Genomic DNA, 20,898 nt, shown 5'->3' with positions numbered 1-20,898 from the left:
ATTCTAGATAACAACTAGCTTTAAAAATATCAAACATTCTGCGACCACCAATTTGGAATTCACACATTACATTCCACAACACAACTATGCAGGGTCACGTATTTCATTTCCTCTGCTCTTGAACTAAAACAATACGCTTCTGGAACATTTTTGGTTGTGACTCAGGTGTTTGATAAGTTATGACATCCTGACCTTTTTGAACTAAAGGCAATTCTTCCTAGCACTTACAATTTAGTTCTACAGTCATGGCCGCTTCTTTTCTTTCCGACAGAGCTCAGCGAATTCATCAATCAAACCAATAACTGGAGTACCTCAAGGTTCAATCCTAGCTCCACTGTTCATGTGTAATAATCACACATGACTTACCGATAGACGACAGCATACTAACTGCAATGTATTCCGACGGCACTACTATCATCACGAGAAACACAAACCCTTTACAGGCCACGCTAACACTACAACATAGTGTAGGTAACATATAGAACAGGTCTAGACAATGGAAAATAAAGATTAACCACGGTAAGTTACAACATGTCACATTTACTATACGACACAAAACATGCCCTTCAGTTTACATAGACAAATAGATGGTCAGGAGGATGTACAATTGGGCGCTGTTGCTCTCAGGCCAATCCATACCTTTATATCATAGCTTATTTGCTGATTGTAATTATTTTATAGGTGCAAATAAAAATTATAATAATAATGATAAAAACATCTGAGTGACTAGGTCTCATCTTCCAGACAATGTAAAATAATATAAATCATAAATAATATTCTATAACACTTCTGTATCCATGGCATCCTCAAAGATAATATTCTGTAATAAGATAACAATAATAATAATAATAAAATAAGTAATAAGATGATTCAACTATTTATTAATATACAACGTTTAGACCCATGCTCAGGGCTTATTGGTAGAGGAGTAAAATTTGGTTTTAATAATCACCTGACAATCAAATTGAAATAATCACCAGAATCATAAAAAAAAATTATAAATATCCCTACAATTTTCAAATAAAGTATTCCGGTAATTACATATATTAGATTACCTTTTATTTTATTATTGCCTGGATTGGTTTATTGCTATTTCTGTCAAACCCCGATGAAATACAAAATCACGAAACAATCTGCAACCTGAACAATATTTTTTAATTCATTATTTTTAACATTGTTAATGATTAATGGAATTGAGTTACTTAATATAATATTTCAACCAGAAAAAAATAGAAAATGGACGAAATACTGTAGAACATGAACCTCATGCATTTAATCTAGCTCATTGAGGGGTCACCTGTAAATTAATTTTAAAAACTGGTTTCTACCATACATTACACAGGATCGGGATTTCGGTGATTCCAGAGGAGGCCCCTCCCCTCCGGACTCAAAATAGCTCCTTGAATGGATAGCTCATATGTAAAATTAAATATAACAGGTAACCTTAAAATACCAAAGGTAGTAAAAGGTATGACACAACACGAATTACTTTTTCTTTTTCACAGTAATGCCCTTACTAATTCACTTTTTATTTCTCTATTTTAGTTTTAGAGGGTTCGAAAAAAAACCGTGATTCCAAAACTCTCACTGAGCAGCTAATTTGATCTGTTAATTTTATTAATTAACGATTTGCCTTTTGTACTGTTTTTTTTATATTTCGCCTCTAACCGATTAAATATGCAATTTAGGAAACCAAACTTAATTGAGAATTTTATAAAAATTTTATTGTTATATCTTTTTTCCAGATGGTCATAAAACAAAACGATTAAATGTTGTAAGACCAGGTCCAAATTTTCTCAATTTTCAAGACAGTTGCAGGTCTGTTGACAACACCAGCAGAACAAAGCCATATATATTAACTTGATGAGGATTTCTTTGATTTTTGTATGATATCATTTAGTTCTCGATTGAAGACACTCATACCTTTGTCAAATACTCCTAACCTTAAGTATCTACATTTATTTTCAGATTGAAATGATAATATGATCGGTCTAAATACATATTCTCGAATAAAAAAAAAAGTAATAGCATTTTCATTGTTATCTTTAAGTTCGTTTGAATGGCGTTTTTCGTATGTAATTATGAGTACTATACCAAAAAATAGATCATAAATCAGAGCGATTTTGAAAACCAAAATTATATATCCAGATACAACAGAGGCACTTAATTTTTTTTTTGTTCCTCTAATAAATTAAATAATTGTTTTAAATTTATTTGAATACTTCAAATTCATTAATTAAAAAGAAACACATTTATTATGAATTAATGAAGCGTTGATTGTAATGATTAGAAAATAAGCACTATATTTTTTATCAAATTAATACATTTCCTTCAATTTACAGTGATTTAAGAATAATACACGGCGCTTACTAAGACTGGAAAACTATATTTTAAAACGATTTTAATTCAACCACTTTTCCTATTCTACGGGCAAGCGGTTCACAAAATCGAACAAACGTAAAGAACAAATCTTTTCAGAATTTAACTTCCCTTTCTTTTCCATCACCATAATATGAGATTTTTTTTAAGGCTGGCCGGTCGGCCGAAGACTCAAATACGTATGATAATGACGGCTTAAATACCTTAATTATGATGTAAGATTCTTAGATACTGTTCCGGTTAACCTACGGCAACCGAAAGGTTGAAGTGGAGGGGGCACCAAACATCAATCAAACATCATGGCATAATAGCCTACAAGATATAGTAGCGCCCCAAGTGGCCAGCAGCCAAATCTCACCTCCTCCAACGCTTGGTAGCAAGTGAAGCAAGCGAAAAAAGTGAGAGTGAAGCCATCTTGTCTTGAGAAGAGTTCATCATTTCTTTGTCTCTGACATCAGGAATCCCCCATGAGTGAGTAAAACTCTTGGAGTTGTTCCCTGCAGTAGAGAGGAGAGGGGCTTAAGGATGCAGAGGGAGGAAAGAACCATGGAGTAAGTCCACCTACCAATAATTAACATGCACCACCACTTGACCATCATCATCAACCACCTCAATTTTATATCTACAATTCCATAGCCCATTATTCAAAATTTTACTAACCATTTAATCTTAATGTTTCCTTTCGGCCACCCACCACACCATTGTAACATAAACAATAGAATTATTTCTCATTTAACCATGTTCATTTTTCATTTATACAGTCCACTTTAACCAACCAGCAAACCAAAAATGAAGTGTGTTCCGGCAATTTAAGTTGAGGGCATACTTCATACAGATACAACTATCAAACAATAAGTTCCTTAAGTTCGTTTGATTTTCCACACTTTTTATGCACAGAGCATACAAAATCATTTCCATTTTAAAATTATATTTACAATGAGGTTCACGCGTTGAAAACGTCTTTCCGTTGGAATATCGGAGTTAAGTGGAGAAAGTGCTGGAAGATATTACAAATTCGACTTCACAACCAAAAAATACTCCATACTTTTCGTTTCATACCAATTTCCAATTTTAGAAATTTTATCAATTCTGATGTTTTTTTTTTTAAGACTCCTGTTTTTATTGCCATTTTTTAATGTTGATGCATTTCAATTATTTTAATTAGTTAAGATGTAAAATATGTTTAATTTTCAACTTTCTGAATGCATAAAAAAAGCGTTTTGAGCAATCCATATTCTATTAAAACTGTGAAATTTATATTCTTGAATTGTTAAACGAAAGGTAAAGGATTTCAAATCTTTTATGAGTGAATGGTGAGGAAGGTTGTGGAACAAGAATTGGCAACGGTGCAATTTCCCCGACATTCTTGTGCCGGCTCCTTTGGTGTGTTCTTTAGTCACATCTTACAAACAACAAAAATCTCCATTTTGAAAATATGTAACAAAATAATTAAAGATGGTTTTATAACAACGTTGGGTTCTTAAAGTTATCTTAGATATTTCAGATTGAACAACTAAGCGCTATTGACGCTTCCTAATGTTAGTATTATTTAATAATGTCTAACTAAAAAAAGGAATAAAGTCTCAATGATGAAATTTTCATTCATTTATTTAAATTATCAAAACTCAATAAAATTATGTTTACTGAAAATTTTGTATTTGTAATATGTGTTTTTTCAAAGATATTTAAGATTCTATATGCCTGATTTTAGGAATATCAGAAGGTTTGAAGTTAGATGAAGCTCTCAGTTCTGAAACTTTTTTGGGAAGTGGTATACTGTGAACAATAGTTCCGGAAATAGATAAAATAAAAGGCAAATAATTAACGATTTTCGTTATATTTACAGATACGTAGAGGCATGTTTAAGCTTATCAGAAAATGTACATTTCATGTTCTTAAACATTTTACCATATATGTTAAAAAACATAGGAGTTGAAGAGTCTAACTCTTTAGAACGGAAAATATGCTGACTCAACAATATAAAATGTGCGCTCAAAACAAAAAAAGTTAATCCATAAAAAAAAAATACTTGTTTTCAACATTATGAATATGGTATAAACAGGTAGACGAATTTTGTTAGCTACCTTCATTGGTTAATTCGGTACGGATTGACACAATACAAAGCCTATAAACCAGAGGTTCTCAACACTACACACGGGCAACTATTGTCCCCGGTTGGCGTCACATGTATCCCGTCTAACACACATGTATATCAATTTATTTTAGCTTATCGGATCTCCAATGTATTAGGGTTTATAGTTTTTGGATGTTTAGAAAATTAAATTACCATAATGGGACTTTATATACTTACAAAGTATATAAGACCATAAATATACTGTAGAGATTCAAAAAGTGCGATCTTAAAATCAATGTTATTTTCAATTTTTACAATTCGAAAAATATATTTGGTGACTCTGATGTTAGTAATCGAAAAAGTTAAAACAAACTAATAAGCGAGTGCGCAATCTAAATACGATAGCGATTTCATTTTCACAACTCCGAAGATATTGGAAAGGGTCCTAGAGGATAGTGGTTTACGAAAAGTAACTCAAAAGTTTATATTTTTGAGTGAGGAAAATAGTTTTGTTTTTTTCCCAGCAAAGAAGCGGAAGGTAGGGGACTCTATCAATCTCATTTTATAGATGTTTATTTAGCTGACAGTATCACGTGTATAGACCTGTCACCCATCTTAAAATACTCCTCTCCATGTTAAGAAGACAGCTACTTCTTTTCGGGCAGGATCCTCTGAGGAACATTTTTGATTGTTCCATTCTTCTGGTATTTCTCCAGAGTAACCTAGCCTTGCTTTCAGCAATCATTTTGATGTGCCTCTTCTCCTGGCTGAGACTAATCCCACATATGGGGTCAGGTGCAAAAGGAGCGGACCCAGATCCTTTCCTTGCTAGGTAGTCCGCTCGCTCATTACCTTTAATGTCTTTATGTCCAGGCACCCATTCCACCCGCACCTTGTTGGCCAAGGAGAGAGAGTTCAGGTTAGCCTTACACTCCTCCACCATAGTTATCCAGCGAATAGATTGCTGCCTGACTGTCCGAGTAGATCGTAATTAGCCTTTCCTTCGTGCCCTCTTTTATTAAGTTCTGGGTACATGTTTACGATGTTCTGGGGGGAGACATTTATTGCAAACACCTCAGCCTGAAATACTGTGGTGTCTTTTCCTAACGTGATGTGCCTTGATTAGGCATATCCATCCTCCATATTTCTGCTCCAGTTCCTTGTTCCATTAAGGATTCGTCTGTATAGCAGTTTATCCCATTGCACGGCTTGTATGGGGTAGACCCTTCAATCCTTACACTATAATAAGTGTCCTTGTATTTCTTCACCTGATGATCAGAATAAATAGCCAGGAGTCATTGATCATCCTGAAGGAAAATAATTTATTCAATCCAGAGGTGATCTCATAACGCAAAGGGTTGTTAATTGGAAAGATAAGAGCTTTTGTTTGAAAATAGTAATTTGTTTGTTTTATAGCACTTAGTATTTTTCTACTAACCATCGTTATTGGTTTGTTTGCCTGTTTTTTGGGATAACAAAAAAATAATGATACAGTTGTTTACAATGTAATCGATTGATTTTTTACTTATTGTTTGTACAGTATATTTTATAATTCGTATGGTTTTATACTGGATAATGTGTTGTTTTAAAAATATTTCTAAAATAATCCAACACCAAATTAATCTTGAATACAAACACACGTAAAATAAACAAAAAATTACATTGTCGGCCACCCGAAAGATAACATATAAATGCTCCCACAGGTCGAAGAAGGTAGAGAGCCTAGATTATTGATTACCAAGAGTGGCATCGGGGAAGTTCGGATGCTCTCGGTTGTTTCAGATTTCCCAGTTTTCTGCCTCGATAGCAGTAGTACCGGAAGAGTCTTGGGTATGGTCTGCAGGGTTGTTCTACTGCACGTATAGTTCAGTAACCAAATACATCAAACCTTGGGTCAGATCCGGTGGGACTGATTTTTTTTTATGATGGGCCTGTTAATAATCAATAAGTTCTCATTCTCGAGTGCCGAACGCAACATTGTCAATATGTTTACCTGTTTTCAGTTTTTGCTGACTTCAACTATGAAGGACTATTTTTACGACAAAAATTACTTATTATAATTCCACTGTATTACAATGATCTAGATTGTTGACAACTTCACAACAATGATATAGACTGCTTCATCAAGAACTGACTAATTTATTAAAGGAGATATGTAGGACACATTTGTCTCTTGAGAAAGATGGGATTATTTCTTAGTCGGATTTATTTAAATTAAATTATTTTTTATTTTAATCGATTTTGTTATTTGTAATTTATTTTTGACTCAATTCGAAATTGAATATGGATGTGGCCTGCTATTTTGTATTGTATTGTGAATCGGAGTTTACAACAAAGTTTTAACAGTAAATATACTATCTTCATGTTAATATATAGTAATAGTAACTAAACAAAAAACTTTTGATCAGAAAATAAGAGAGAAAAATAAATTTATTGTAATGGTAAATTTAATGTTATTACTTTCAACATTTGAACTCAAATACTAGATATCACAAATAGTAGTTATATACAAATATATACAATCTTCTAGCCTTTATAATGGTAAATAGGTTCATTAAATGTATTACAATTGTAATTTTAATGTTATTAACATTTAACAATTGCATGCTAACTAGATATCACACAACAGTAATTATATCTCTAAAAATATATGGAATTTCTTGGCCTTAATAATGGGACTAGGTACCTCAAACAATAAATGTTGAACTTTTATCAAAGATTGTACATTGCAACGATGAAACATGCCTTATCTTTACACAATGGTTGATGATCAATATCCACGGATCATCGTGGTTAATGACAACAATTGTTGATAAGTCACTCTACATTATGGCTATATAAGTAAAAACTTAAACAATTTCTACAACATTACTACCACCGGCAGTCCTCGAGATCTCATTGAATAATTTAATTCATCAAACTTGAAATAGATTGTTCAAAAAATTGTTACAGCGGTTATGAGTCATTCCTAAACATAATAGCCTACTTTTGTTCCGCCGTCGTCATGTTTTAAAGATCCATTTATATCGCTCACAACTGTCTTTATTACACAATAGAATACATATTTTACATCCTTTTTATTTAAATAGTAAATATAAAAGTTAAAACTTTTTTTCAAGATGTAATAACAAGCAATCTTGGCGACTAGAAGTAAAAAATTTAACATATAAAGTAAATTTGAATCATGGCTAATTTAAATGTTATATCGAATATAGCTAAACCCATATTGTTAAAACTTTTGTTAGTAAATCTAGATATTTTGTTCCTCTATAGTTTAATTAGCATCGTCACATACGCTATTAAGAGAATAATGACCCTCCATTCATCTAAGCGCTTAGTGATTCGTTCTAGGAATTCTAATTAAACAACCAATGTCTTTGCACTGCTTTTCATATTGCTTACTATACTGTTTCATATTTCTAAGTTGTAATATATTTTTAATAGAAAATATGACAATTTTTCATAGACATCTTGTTAATTTCGCTAAATAAATAAAAGAAAAAAAGTACTTACATATCGCAAACAAATCTACTTAACTTTTAATATCTCTTGTTCAAATCAGACATTATGTTATCCATGAGGATTATATATTTTATTTTTGCAACACTAAAGGATACAGAAAAATTAAATTTTATTCAACAATTTATTAGCATTTAAAGATTCGAGCAGCATAATAATAATTTGAGATTATAAAAATATTCTAAATTTGTAACTTCATTTTTTACATAATTTCATTCTTCTTCATTTTGTACAATACTGAATGTAATATCTGTAACCACATGATGAACAATCATTCGTCTTATAATGATACAGAGATAACAAGTTGTTATCTAAGTTCTTTAATATTTAGTTATTGATAAAGTTATATAAGTAATTAATTGTAATATTTTCAGCTTCTAATTTAGTTTTACTTTATATTATCTATTTATTTAGTTGAACTAAATTTTTATAAAAAGCTACACGAGGATTTTGATTGTTTTTACGTTAAAATACTTGTTATATGTTTCTTCATTATATATTGATAAATTATAATTTAAGGGATAATATTTAATAATTAAGTTATTTATGAAATTACTGAATGTTCAATTTAAGGAACTATAACACTTACAAATAGTATCGTTACTGCCAACACAACTATTTAACATTTAAACCAATGTAATAATTATATTAGTGCTTATTTAATATTAACTTTCAATCTTTTTATTTTTGCAAAACTCTATGTACGGTCTAATATAATCTTTATCTAGTAAGTGCAAAACAATGTCAATGAGCTTGCGTTCAGCTTCTTCTCCGCCAGTTGATAATGCCTTCTCAAGTCTTTCTTCCATCGTTAGCGGTTTCACCTCCGGTTTATTGCCATCATAAGGTTCGTCTTCCATCATTGTTGGAAGGAAAAATGAGGCGATGGTATATCCATAAATTACTCTTTCAGCAAAATGTTCTAAAAATTTTTCAAAAGATGGTATACTAATACGGTTAGGTACACATTTCCTCAAAGTATCCCAGTAAAGCTTTAAAATCTCATCCCAGTATTTTTCTCTCACTTCAGCATCTGTGTTCAGGTATAAAAAGAAAAATATATCAATGGCGACACTTCCATACCTGGAAAACTGAAAGTCAATGAATACACAATCAATTGGCTTGTCATTTTCATCAAATTTGTAAAGTATGTTGTTATTGCAATAGTCCCCATGGCATATCACTCCAAAAGGTTCTTCAGGAAATGCAATCAATTCCCTCGTTTTATTAGGATATTTCAAAAAACTCAAACAGTTTGTTAAGAGATCTACACTCACATTATCCTTTAATAATGGCTTAATGCCTCTTTCTATACAAGCAGCATTTATCACATCGTATTCATGTTCAATCTCTGGAGGTAAAACAATGTCTCTAAATCTTTTCGTCATTCGATGAAAACTCTCCTTATCTTCATATTTATGAATAAATGAGAATGAGTGAAATTCCGCTATTTTTTTTATAGCTACGCGAATGTGATCTATATCAAGGAAAACCCTTGTCTTTGGCAGAAGAAAATTTTTATATTTCAAATTTTCTAAAATTAATATATCCTTATCAGGCTCAGCACCATTAGTGGCAACACCATAGAACATTTGGGGATAAAAATTTCTCACTCCTAGGGTAGGTAATATTTCTTTGTACATAACTACCTCATTATGAAATATTGCATCTAAGTTACGGGACTCTCTCACTTTAGGATTGGCATACGGCAACTTGATAACAAGTGGTATTTCTTTCTTCCCACTGTCTTCAACTATCAGGGTGACGAAGGAGAGATCTGAGGAGAACTGTGCGCCCTTTGCTGTTTCATCAGTTTCGAGGTCAAGATAGGAAACATCGCCGAACACTCCTTCTTCTACTAGCTTGATTACGATTTGTTCGAGATCAGAAATTAACATGGCACTAACAGAGTCGGACGTCTCCCCTGGAGTCACTGCAGCAGAACTGAGACCCTATCTCTCCCCACCACGCTTATTTAAACGTTTCAGATCAGTCAGCTCTTATGGGGTTATTATTTTGCTAATGTTATTAATAAATCAAAATGACGAATAAGATAAATATATGTAAATATAATTTTTTATTTTAATTTTTAAATATAAAATTCATTCTTGTTAACTTATACTATTGGACACAACTATAAGAGTTGTGTTAAATATCTTCTTAACTAGTAAAAGTATAAAAAATACAAGGTATAGAATCTTCCTATTACAGCTACTTCAGTCAACAGCTATAAAATTTGTCAACTTGTAACTCAATTCATATGGTTCAGATAGTATCGCTTCACTGAAACCAACTTAAGATTTTTTGTCAACAAACTTATATCGAAAGTAAATACAGCACCACTCAACAAATAATTCAATTGAATGGATAAAGAAATTTATATTGCACTAATGAAAATAATTTCTTTCCGAAATAAAGCATTGAAATGTTTTGTTTCAAATTATCTCTGTATAAAGTGAATTTTTAAAAAGCTTTTGTTGTTAATTTTAGAATCTTTCACAACCAAATCACCACAATTTAGGTCATAGGTTGTTTTATTTTTCTTTACTATAACACAGTATTATTGTAATTATGAAATTTTATAACAACTGTTTTTTTTTTTCAATTCGTTTACTTCAATTATAGTAGTCCAATCTCATTCATCATATCTTTCTCGTTTCCAGTGGTCCTTCACAAATTATTAATTCATTAAAAACTTTTTCATTGATTAAGGATGGATGGAATATAAATGTAAAACTGATTTCAGAAATCTCTAAAAGTTCAATAACATTTTTGTACCCTGGAATAACAATTCGTAAAATGAAACTCGTATATTCCTAATACATGCATTAATAAATAAATTTTCTAACAGTTTGTTCCTCATTCTACATAGCTGAAGAAGAAAGAAAATTACTTAATGTACAAATAATATGGAATAATAATAAAACTGCTAAGTCGTATTAATGCAGAATAAATTTGTTAAAAACACCTTTATTTTTGTAAGGATTTTTATTTAGTTACTTTTTATAATATGCAGTTTTAGATTATGAATTATGTTTATAGGAATCATTTGATCTTGTGCATAAAAACAAGTTCATTTTTAGATCCGTCGTTTTCGACACAACGTACAGATATGGCGAATTTTATGCGTTTGAGATGAAGGTCGTCGGAACAATCCTCAGGAGAATACCACGTCAGTTATAAATTGGACCACTTATTATTGAGATGGTCTTATGATATAAGATGAAAATTCGTCTTATTATTTTTAATAAAACATAAAATTTTCCTGGTAATAAAAAAGCCAAGTGATAACGCATTAAAAACTGCGTATAAAAAAAAATAAATGTGTGAAAAAGAAAATTGAATAAATAGTATTATAAAAAAAAGAAGTAATTAATAAATATCATTAAATAATTAACTAAAGTAGAAAATAAATAAGTAAGTAGAAGTAATTAGTAATTACTTATCATTTAAACTCTTTCTAACTTCTAATACCTAACTTCTAAGCTGTCATCTATATTTCCGTAAGAATAACGTGCAGACATATTTTAAATTTTACAACTCTAATGGGTAAAGATTAATTCAGTTTTATACAATAATTTATCATCATTTAAAGGCCGGAATATAGTAATAATAGTTTGAGATCATAAAAATAGTAACTTAGCCTTTTGATTTCATTTTGTCCGTGAATGAAACACATTGTAGTGAAGGTAACAACTGTTTCCATTCATAAAACAATCAATTCATTTTGTAATGATACGGAGATAATAATTTTAATACTGATTTATTGGTAAAGTAATATAGGTAATAATAATAAGGTGTTAATAGTTGAACGTAAATTGATATGAGAGGAAGATGGTTAGCAAAGATATGCAATAAATAAAAATTATTTATTTGTGCCGATGTTTCGATCTGAACTCATCAGGGCTCAAAAAAACAAAACGAGATAACAACCCTAATACAGAGAAACATAAAATAATAATAAACAAACTTGAAAATATACATAAGAATAAATTAAGTAAATAGTAGTTGATTGATACCAATTGAAGATAAAATATAATATTGTAGAGGTAAGAATTATACAAAATAAATGATAAAAAAATTAAAGACAGAGTTTAAGTAAATAAGCATGAAAGATAAGAAAGAAAATGTCAATGATGAGTAATGGGATTAACAAATAGATATATGTAAGTAATGTCTAAAAATAATGAAAAACAATTTAAATCAACATAATGAAATGTATGAAAGTATAACACAATGGGTAAAACAGAAAATGTTACAATGGATAAAAGATGCACAGTAATATATATGAGTAAAAATAATTAGCTAAAAAAAAAGTTACGGATCCCCGAACAAGGGAGATACGAGAACAAAAAAAATATGTTAAACCAAGTGGAAATTGTTACCGGTAGGTATAACTGACTATGAAAGACTCTTTAGATAAAATAAATAAAGTAGATAAAATGCAACTAAAGATTTATAGATTAAAATTGCAAAATAACTATGAGAACGAAAGGTCAGAGTTACATTGTAGAAATATATAGTTGAGTTAAATAAATAAGTGGTGATAAATATGAGGAAATGAAAATGACCTGTGAAACGATAGGTGACATCAGAAAATAATGAAAGGCGAAATGAATGTAGAAAAGGTTGAGGGTCAGTAATATAATAAAATAAGGAATTATCGGAAGAAAAAAAAAACCGTTGTTTAATAAATTGACAATTTGGAAATAGGCTAGGTATAAGTTGTTTGTCAGTTTTGTGATTAAGAGGAGAAGATCTAATTGTATAAAAATACTTTCAGTGAGGAGTCGTTGGTCATGACAAGAAACGGTGGTTAGAATGAAAGTACTGTAGAAATGAAATAAGTGGTTTAATGATAAGTAATGTTCGGACAGTTTGGAAGAAGTACGGGATGTTACAGGAAGAGTCAGAATATTTGAGTTGGATCGATTTTTAGTTTCGTTAATGTAGGGGCAGCGGTAGCAGCGTAGTAACACGTCAATCTACCAATCCACAGGTTGTCGGATCAAATCTCGGTCCCACTCGGGCATTTTTCAAGCACAAAATAATGCAAAACTCACTGACAACCTCCCCCGGGTATTTGTGAGGTCCGTTAGCCAATGGGTGGCACTCATAAAAATATAGGCGTGGGAATGACGAACCCTGCGAAAAAAACCAAGTCAAGAAACTCGAGATGTATTTCCTAATACTAGGAATATTACCTCCTATTGGTAAATACATCGCGCGAGAACTTAGGTCTCCATGGTCTGTTGTGCTCATAATATAATAATAATAATAATAAGAGGAGTTGCAATTAGGAGTAGAACAAGGGAGACGGCATACAATATGAGAACGGAATTGTAGAGGAATAGGACGTTCTAGATGAGAGTAGATACAAGAACGTTTTTGTGAAATGAAGGCAAGTTGGAGGTTGGTAAAAGAGGAACGTAAGTATTTATTTATAGATGTTATCGAAAAGAAGGAGGGTAAGGTAGTGATCTGTATAAGGTGATGGTAAGTGATTGTGGAAAATTCGGTGAAGAAGGGGGATGGCAGGATTTATGTAATTGTAAATAAGTTTGTCAATGATTTTGGGAGGGAAGTAATTGTTGTTGTTAAAAGAATCTGTTTTATGTGGAATTGGTATCATGGAAGTGGGAATCGGAGACAAAAAAAACAGCGATGTATAAAAATTTTAGCAACATTAATTTTATGATGTTAAGGATGTTGGGAGTGGTTGCTTAAAAGTCTGCTGAAGTAAGTCGTTTATTGTACCAATCTGTGGATAAGGTGTTGTTGGGGTTTCTAATGATAAGGAAGTCAAGAATTGTTGATTTCATGTTCTACAGTAAAACGTGAGTAAGATTTGAAGGAGAATAGAATATCGGTTATTTATCTGGATTTAGGATTGAGAGGAGGTCGTCAACATATTTTTATTTTTAAAGATGATCTCATTAGGAAAATGGAGGATTGCGAAATTAAGTTACCATGGCAGGTAAGGTAACCGAATTTACAATAAAGTTGGAGAGATTTGAGGAAACAAGAGAGGTTAAGATGGTCCATAATATCTCATCTATTGATATTCCCTCAAACGTACTTAACATTTTAAACTTATTTCCGAATTTTTCAATACCCAACTCTGCATTAAAAATCATACCCGAACTTCTTGCTGACTTAAAATAGATTGATACTGACTCCCTTTTTCACCATTTCCACGATAGTAAGTAGTTGTCGCGATTTTCATTCGCAATTTTATTTCAAATTCCCTCCATCACACTCCATTCTTTTCTTCCAATTTTTTTTCGAACATTCTTCATTTTTAAATCACACATTTGATTTTGACAATACTTTCATTCTAGGCACCGTCCCTAACCATGACAAAACAACTCCTTTGCGAATGTATTTGTGTACAATTAGGGTCTTCTGTCAACCACAAAACTGACTAACACAACCTATGCCTCCCTATCTACCGGACGAATTGGTATCCGCCCAGTTTAGTCAGAATTTTCGTCCGTAGTAAGTCTCTTTGCCTTTTTAAAAAAATATTTCTTTAATTTTTTCCCACTCTTCATATATCTTAATAAATAATATTAAATCTTTATTTTAGCTAATGATTTTCACTCATCTATATTACTGTGTATCTTTATCCATTGTAACACGTTTTCTTTTTTTCCCATTGTATCATGTCTATTATTTTCTTTCATACATTTCATTATGTTGATTTAAATTGTTTTACATTATTTTTTAACATTACTTACATATATCTTTTTATTAAATCCATTACGCATTATTTATATTTTCTTCCACCGCTTTCATTATGCTTATTTCTTTATTTACCTAACTCAATCAGTTTTAAAAAAAAAAATTATCATTTATTTTACATAACCTCTACAATATTATATTTTATCTTCTACTATTTTTAATCAACCAGTAGACAGTAGTTTATTGTTTTGTACATTTCCAAGTTTGTTTATTATTATATTATGTTTCTCTGCATTAAGGTTGTCATCTGGTTTTGTTTTTTCAGCCCTGATGAAGACCTGAAATTTAGGTCGAAGCGTCTGCACAAATAAATAAGTTTTGCCTATTTGTGTAACTTTGGCGGCCGGAACCCCCAACCATCTTCTCCTCATTGGAAAAAGTACTGTAATATGCTAAACTTTTAATTTAATTATAATTCATTAATTCAGCCGAACTTAATGTCAATAAAAATCTATCATGTGGATTCCAATTGAACATTACATTAAAATACTTATTGATATCTTTCTTCATTAATATATTTATAAATTATAATTTAAGTGATCATATTTAATAATTAAGTTACTTATGAAAATATTCAATTTTTAATTTGAGGGACTATAAAGCTTCCAAATCAAACTATTTAATATTTAAACTAATACAATAATGGTATAAATATTAGTGACTACATATAATCAACATTCAATTTTTCGTAAAACTCGTACGTTCTAATATAATCTTCATCAAGTCATTGTAAAATAATTTCAATTCCTTCCTTTCAGCTTCTTCCCCGCCTTCTTATGTTTTTCTTTCTATTCTTACAAGATTTTATTTGAATATTATATTCAAATATTTATTAATATACTTATACATTAAATATTTATAATTATAACTTCTGTAATTATATTTAATATGTATTTTATTTATGAATATATTGAACGTTCATTTATAGGAACTGCGAAAATTATAAATAGAACCATTAATATCAAACTACATAATATTCAAATTAATATAAAAATGATATAAATAAATAATAAAATCAATTTTATTCAGTAATTAACTACTATTTAAAAATATTGTCTTCATTTTGTACAATACAAATCCCATTCATAAAACAATCGTTCATCTTATATTGATACAGTGATAACAGTTTTAATATTTAATTATTGGTAAAGTAATATAGGTAGTAATATCACTGTAATATGATCAGCTTCTAATTTAGTTATAACATATATTATTTATTTAGTTAAACTAAATTTTTATAAAAAGCTGCACGCGGATTTTGATTGATTTTACATTAAAATACTTATTAATATGTTTCCTCATTAATATATTGATAAATTATAATTTAGGTGATAATATTTAATAATATGGTTATTTATGAAATTACTGAACGTTCAATTTAAGGAACTATTATAAACTTAATAGTTTATAACCCTTAACCAAAATTAAGGAACTATTAAGGAACACTAATAAATAGTATTGTTACTTCCAACACAAACTATTTAATATCTAAACCAATATAATAATGATAATGGTGACTACTTAAAATTAACATTCAATTTTATTATTTTTGCAAAGCTCTATATACGGTCTAACATAATCTTTATCTAGTAAGTGTAAAACAATGTCAATGAGCTTGCGTTCGGCTTCTTCTCCGCCAGTTGATAATGCCTTCTCAAGTTTTTCTTCTATCGTTAGCGGTTTCACTTCCAGTTCATTACCATCATAAGGTTCGTCTTCCATCATTATTGGGAGAAAAAATGAGGCGATGGTATATCCATAAATTACTCTTCCAGCAAAATGTTCTAAAAATTTTTCTAAAGATGGTACACTTATATGGTTAGGCACACATTTCCTCAAAGTATCCCAGTAAAGCTTTAAAATCTCATCCCAGTATTTTCCTCTCACTTCAGCATCTGTGTTCAGGCATAAAAAGAAAAATACATCAATGGCGACACTTCCATACTTGGAAAACTGAAAGTCAATGAATACACAATCAATTGGCTTGTCATTTTCATCAAATTTGTAAAGTATGTTGTTATTGCAATAGTCCCCATGACATATCACACCAAAAGGTTCTTCAGGAAATGCAATCAATTCCCTCGTTTTATTAGGACATTTCAATAAACTCAAACAGTTTGTTAAGAGATCTACACTCAAACTGTTCTTTAATAATGGCTTAATGCCTCTTTCTATACAAGCAGCGTTTATCACATCGTATTCATGTTCAATCTCAGGAGGTAAAGGAGTATTTCCTAATTCTTTTGTTAGCTGAAGAAACCTTTCCTTATTTTCATGTTTAAGAATGAAGGAGAATGAATGAAATTCTGCTATTTTTTTTATGGCTACGCGAATGTGATCTATATCAAGGAAAATCCGTGTCTTTGGTAGAAAAAAATTTTTATATTTCAAATTTTCTAAAATTAATATATCCTTATCAGGTTCAGCACCATTAGTGGCAACACCATAGAACATTTGGGGATAAAAATTTCTCCCTCCAAGGGTAGGTAATATTTCTTTGTACATAACTACCTCATTCTGAAACTGTGCATCTAAGTTACGATCCTTTCTCACTTTAGGGTTGGCATACGGCAACTTCATAACAAGTGGTATTTCTTTCTTCCCATTGTCATCAACTATCAGGGTGACGAAGGAGAGATCTGAGGAGAACTGTGCGCCCTTCGCTGTTTCATCTGTTTCGAGGCCAAGGTAGGAGACATTGCCGAACACTCCGTCTTCTACTAGCTTGATCACGATTTGTTCAAGATCAGAAATTAACATGGCACTAACAGAACCTAACGTGTCTGCGCTAACGCCGCTGTGGCCCGACTGAATTTTTTCTCTCCCCACCAAGCTCAGCTAAACGTCTCAGACCAGTGCTATTTTTTTACAAATGATATTAATCCATCAAAATGTCGAATAAGATAAATTTATTCTTTTTTTTTTTTTTAAATATAAAATGTATTGTAAATTTACACCATTTGAGTTGTGTTAAATATTTTCATGAATAGTGAAAGTTAAAACAGTTCTACGGTTTCATTTAAAACGATTAATTAAGGATGGGACATAAAAGTAAAACTGAAACTTTTTGTCAAAGTCCAATAACGGTTTTGAACCCTGGTTACGACATTGTAAAATGAAATTCGTAATAGTCGTGAATAATTCCATCAATCAATAAATTAATGTTCTTACTATTTGTTCCTAATTCTACACAATTGAAGTTGAACGGAACATTATTGCATGTTACTTCATGTATAAGTAATATGGAATAATAATAAAATTACAAAGCCATATAAATGTAGAATAAATTTGTTTAAAAAAACCAATATTTTTCAGATCTATACAAGGTTTTTATTTAGTTATTGCTTATAACATGCGAAAGGTTTAGATTAGGGATTATGTTTATAGAAATTATTTGATACAGAGTATACAAACTCAGACAAAGTTCTAAGTTTCTGTATGTTTGTCTTTTGGTGGACATGCAGGCGTATTACAAGCATTTGAGTTGAAGGTCGTTAGAACAAACCACTCATAGATGGCCACGTCAGTTATAGTGGGTCGCTTATTAATCAGATGGTGTTATGAAATAAGATGAAAATTCAGCAAATAATATCTAATAAAATATTAGCATAAAAGTCATAAAACATTCTTGGAATAAAAGATCTCAGGAGAAATATATTAAAATTATTGTTATGTTACTTATGGTAAAATTTATATCTTCTCTTTTTAAGGAATGTATGATGTAATGCAATGTAATTCGATGTAATTTTGAAGAAATATTAAATTTTAAATAAAAGTTTTAATATAAATTATTTGATCCAGGGTATGAGAACTCACACAAATTTGTAGGTACCTTTTTTGATCCGTCGTTTTCGGCACAATGTACGGACATTGCAAATTACCGTGAAGGTCGTCTAACAATCCTCTTCAGAAGGCCACTTCATTTATAAACTGGATCGCTTATTACTCAGATGGTCTTATTACATAAGATGAGAATTTTTCTTATAATTTTTAATATATTAGAACAAAAATCATAACATTTGCCTAGCATAAAAAAAAAAGCCAATGAAAATTCATTAAAAATTGTTACATTAAAAGAAAAAACGAATGTACAATCAAATGTAAAAACTGTCATGTTCTCACACAGGTATAAAAAACATAAAACAGGTGCAATACAAATTAAAAAAGGTATAAAAATACTAAATTTGTGATAAATAAATAAAAAAAAAAGTAATTTTAAAATTACCCTTTAATAATTAATTAAAATTAAAATTAAATAAATAAGTACTTACATATCTCGTTAATTTAGCATAACTTAACACCTTTTGCTCAGCTCGGTCATCTACATTACCTTAAGAATAACGTATAGACATGTATTTCTTGACACACTAAAGGATAAAGATGAATTCAGTTTTAGTCAATAATTTACTATCATTTAAAGGTAAGAACATAACAATAATGGTATGAAATTATAAAAATAGTCAAAATTTATAACTCGGTCTTTTGTCTTCATTTTGCGAAAATGAAACACATTATAGTGAAATTAACATCTGATTTACGTTCTCAAAATATCAATTCATCTTATAATGCAACAGAGATAACAGTTTAAGTATTACAAAGCTTCATGCAGTGAAGCTTGACAGCAGTGCCACCATGTGCTGTTCCGTCAGGATGGTCCGTTCGATAAATTTGGTACTGAGGTATGTTCATTAATCGTCTGGTGGTAAGTCGAGTTTCAGTTATTAGAGCTACGTCGATATTTTTGTCGTGTAATAAGGCCGTTAGTTCGTTAACGTGGTTTCGAACACCATTCGCATTCCAAAGGAGAATCGAAAGAGACTTAAATGGTGCCATTTAAGGGTTTCTTGGCGGAGGAATAAGATTAGAGACTAGATTTGTAAGTAAGGAGATGAGTGGAGTGATAAGGGATCTAATTTCAGATAGGAAAGAGGTGAGGAGGTTTGTGAGATCTGTCGCGTTAGGAGGAGGTGGGATAATAGGTATCTGATGATTAGGCTTTTGGGAAGTGGATGAGGTTTGAGGAACAGAGGGATGAGAATGTTGGGACTGAAGTTGAGGATAATGGGATGTAGGTTGCGATTGTGGCAGGGCCTGAGTTGCCTGTTCTGATTCTCCAGTCATTTGAGCGAAGGACACTCCTGGTTTGACAATTCTTGAGGGTCTCCTGGGTGGTCTGGTTGCATCTTCTTGTCTGGGACCAGTCTGTTTTCTTGATGCTAGAGTTTTATACGTCTCGCACCCCTTGTAGTTGGCCGGATGCCCTTCTTTATGGCATAGTGCACACACGGCAGGTGTTTGCCTAGGCTTGTTGCATTCTCCAGCTTTGTGTTGTTGGCCACACTTGACGCACCTAGGTAAGTGATGGCAATAATGTTTAGTGTGGCAATACTCTTGGCAATTGTGGCATTGCACTATTGTTCTTTTTGGGTAGGGTTTTTCAACTATTACCCTGGTGTAATACAATCGGTTCACATGTGAAAATTAATAAAAACTTTTTGTTGCTACGAAAACTTGTATTTTAGGGCTTCTCGAAATGAACATAAAGAATACAAACTTTGTTCCTGTCGAGAATGCAACAGTTCAGCGAAAGATAACGAAGCCGGTAAAGCTATCAGGAGAGATTGGGCAGTCTCGGTTTTTCCTGTTCAAATCAGATGCCTCAATTTTCCCTTTTGTCTTCTTTATTTATGCATACAAATAAATCATGTTTTGTATTTATCATTGTTAACAATGAGAACTGTTTATTTTTTCAAATAAAACAAATTAAACGTACTTTAAAGGATTTTATAAATACTCGTCGATTTTAAACATTGCCAGACTATTTCAAGATATAACCTAGCTGATATCAAAGAACATTTAATTATACATTGACAAACCAAGGTTAATTAAAATCGTTAAAGTCGTTTAAGAGTAAATCGAATTTTATGAAGTGGCACTTACGGTCAGTCGATTTTATCGAAAACGTTTTCTCATCTCAGGCATATACCTGACTTTAAATGTAATTTCAGTTTCACCAAAAACTTGGTTATTTGGACTCAGTGGACCACAAAAAGTGTATTTCCTTCGAAATATGGGATTCGAATTTTTTTACAATCGCATTATATTTCCCTTATTATATATTCCGTAGACCGGTAAGTGAAAGTAAAAGTATAAAAATATGGATTCTACATTGTAAATACATA

At 31.1% G+C, this 20,898-nt stretch overlaps 3 protein-coding genes across 6 annotated transcripts in view; 1 reads left to right on the top strand and 2 right to left on the bottom strand.

The window, feature by feature from the left end:
- The window catches only part of LOC106690787 (uncharacterized), a 61,234-nt gene extending 46,075 nt beyond the window's left edge, over positions 1-15,159 (top strand). The window contains exon 14 of one of the 4 annotated variants that reach the window (XR_010844636.1): positions 14,982-15,159. The gene's annotated coding sequence lies outside the window, so the exon portion shown is untranslated. Of the gene's footprint in view, positions 1-1,745; positions 1,861-4,090; positions 4,176-11,055; positions 11,233-14,981 lie in introns of those variants that run through there. The other 3 variants (XR_001344669.3, XR_001344670.3, XR_001344671.3) reach the window with 3 other exon arrangements.
- On the bottom strand, positions 6,971-9,906 carry LOC106690788 (uncharacterized). Its single transcript, XM_014436345.3, has one exon. It carries the CDS (start codon positions 9,868-9,870, stop codon positions 8,638-8,640), a length of 1,233 nt encoding a protein of 410 aa, XP_014291831.1. The 5' UTR covers positions 9,871-9,906; the 3' UTR covers positions 6,971-8,637.
- Positions 15,160-15,319: 160 nt separating the features above from the next.
- On the bottom strand, positions 15,320-17,541 carry LOC106690786 (uncharacterized). Its single transcript, XM_067051835.1, has one exon. The coding sequence runs from the start codon at positions 17,474-17,476 to the stop codon at positions 16,244-16,246; it is 1,233 nt and encodes a 410-aa protein (XP_066907936.1). The 5' UTR covers positions 17,477-17,541; the 3' UTR covers positions 15,320-16,243.
- Positions 17,542-20,898: the final 3,357 nt, after the last annotated feature.

Source organism: Halyomorpha halys, unplaced genomic scaffold (genome assembly GCF_000696795.3).
Source record: "Halyomorpha halys isolate HHAL.00 unplaced genomic scaffold, Hhal_1.1 Scaffold1873.1, whole genome shotgun sequence".
Taxonomy (NCBI): Eukaryota; Metazoa; Arthropoda; class Insecta; order Hemiptera; family Pentatomidae; genus Halyomorpha; species Halyomorpha halys.
The sequence above is the reverse complement of the archived record's forward strand: the minus strand, read 5'-3'. Positions and strand labels throughout refer to the sequence as shown.

Coding starts and splice junctions, on each gene's coding strand:
- LOC106690786 (XM_067051835.1), bottom strand. CDS start 17,476: ATGTTAATTTCTGATCTTGAACAAATCGTGATCAAGCTAGTAGAAGAC.
- LOC106690788 (XM_014436345.3), bottom strand. CDS start 9,870: ATGTTAATTTCTGATCTCGAACAAATCGTAATCAAGCTAGTAGAAGAA.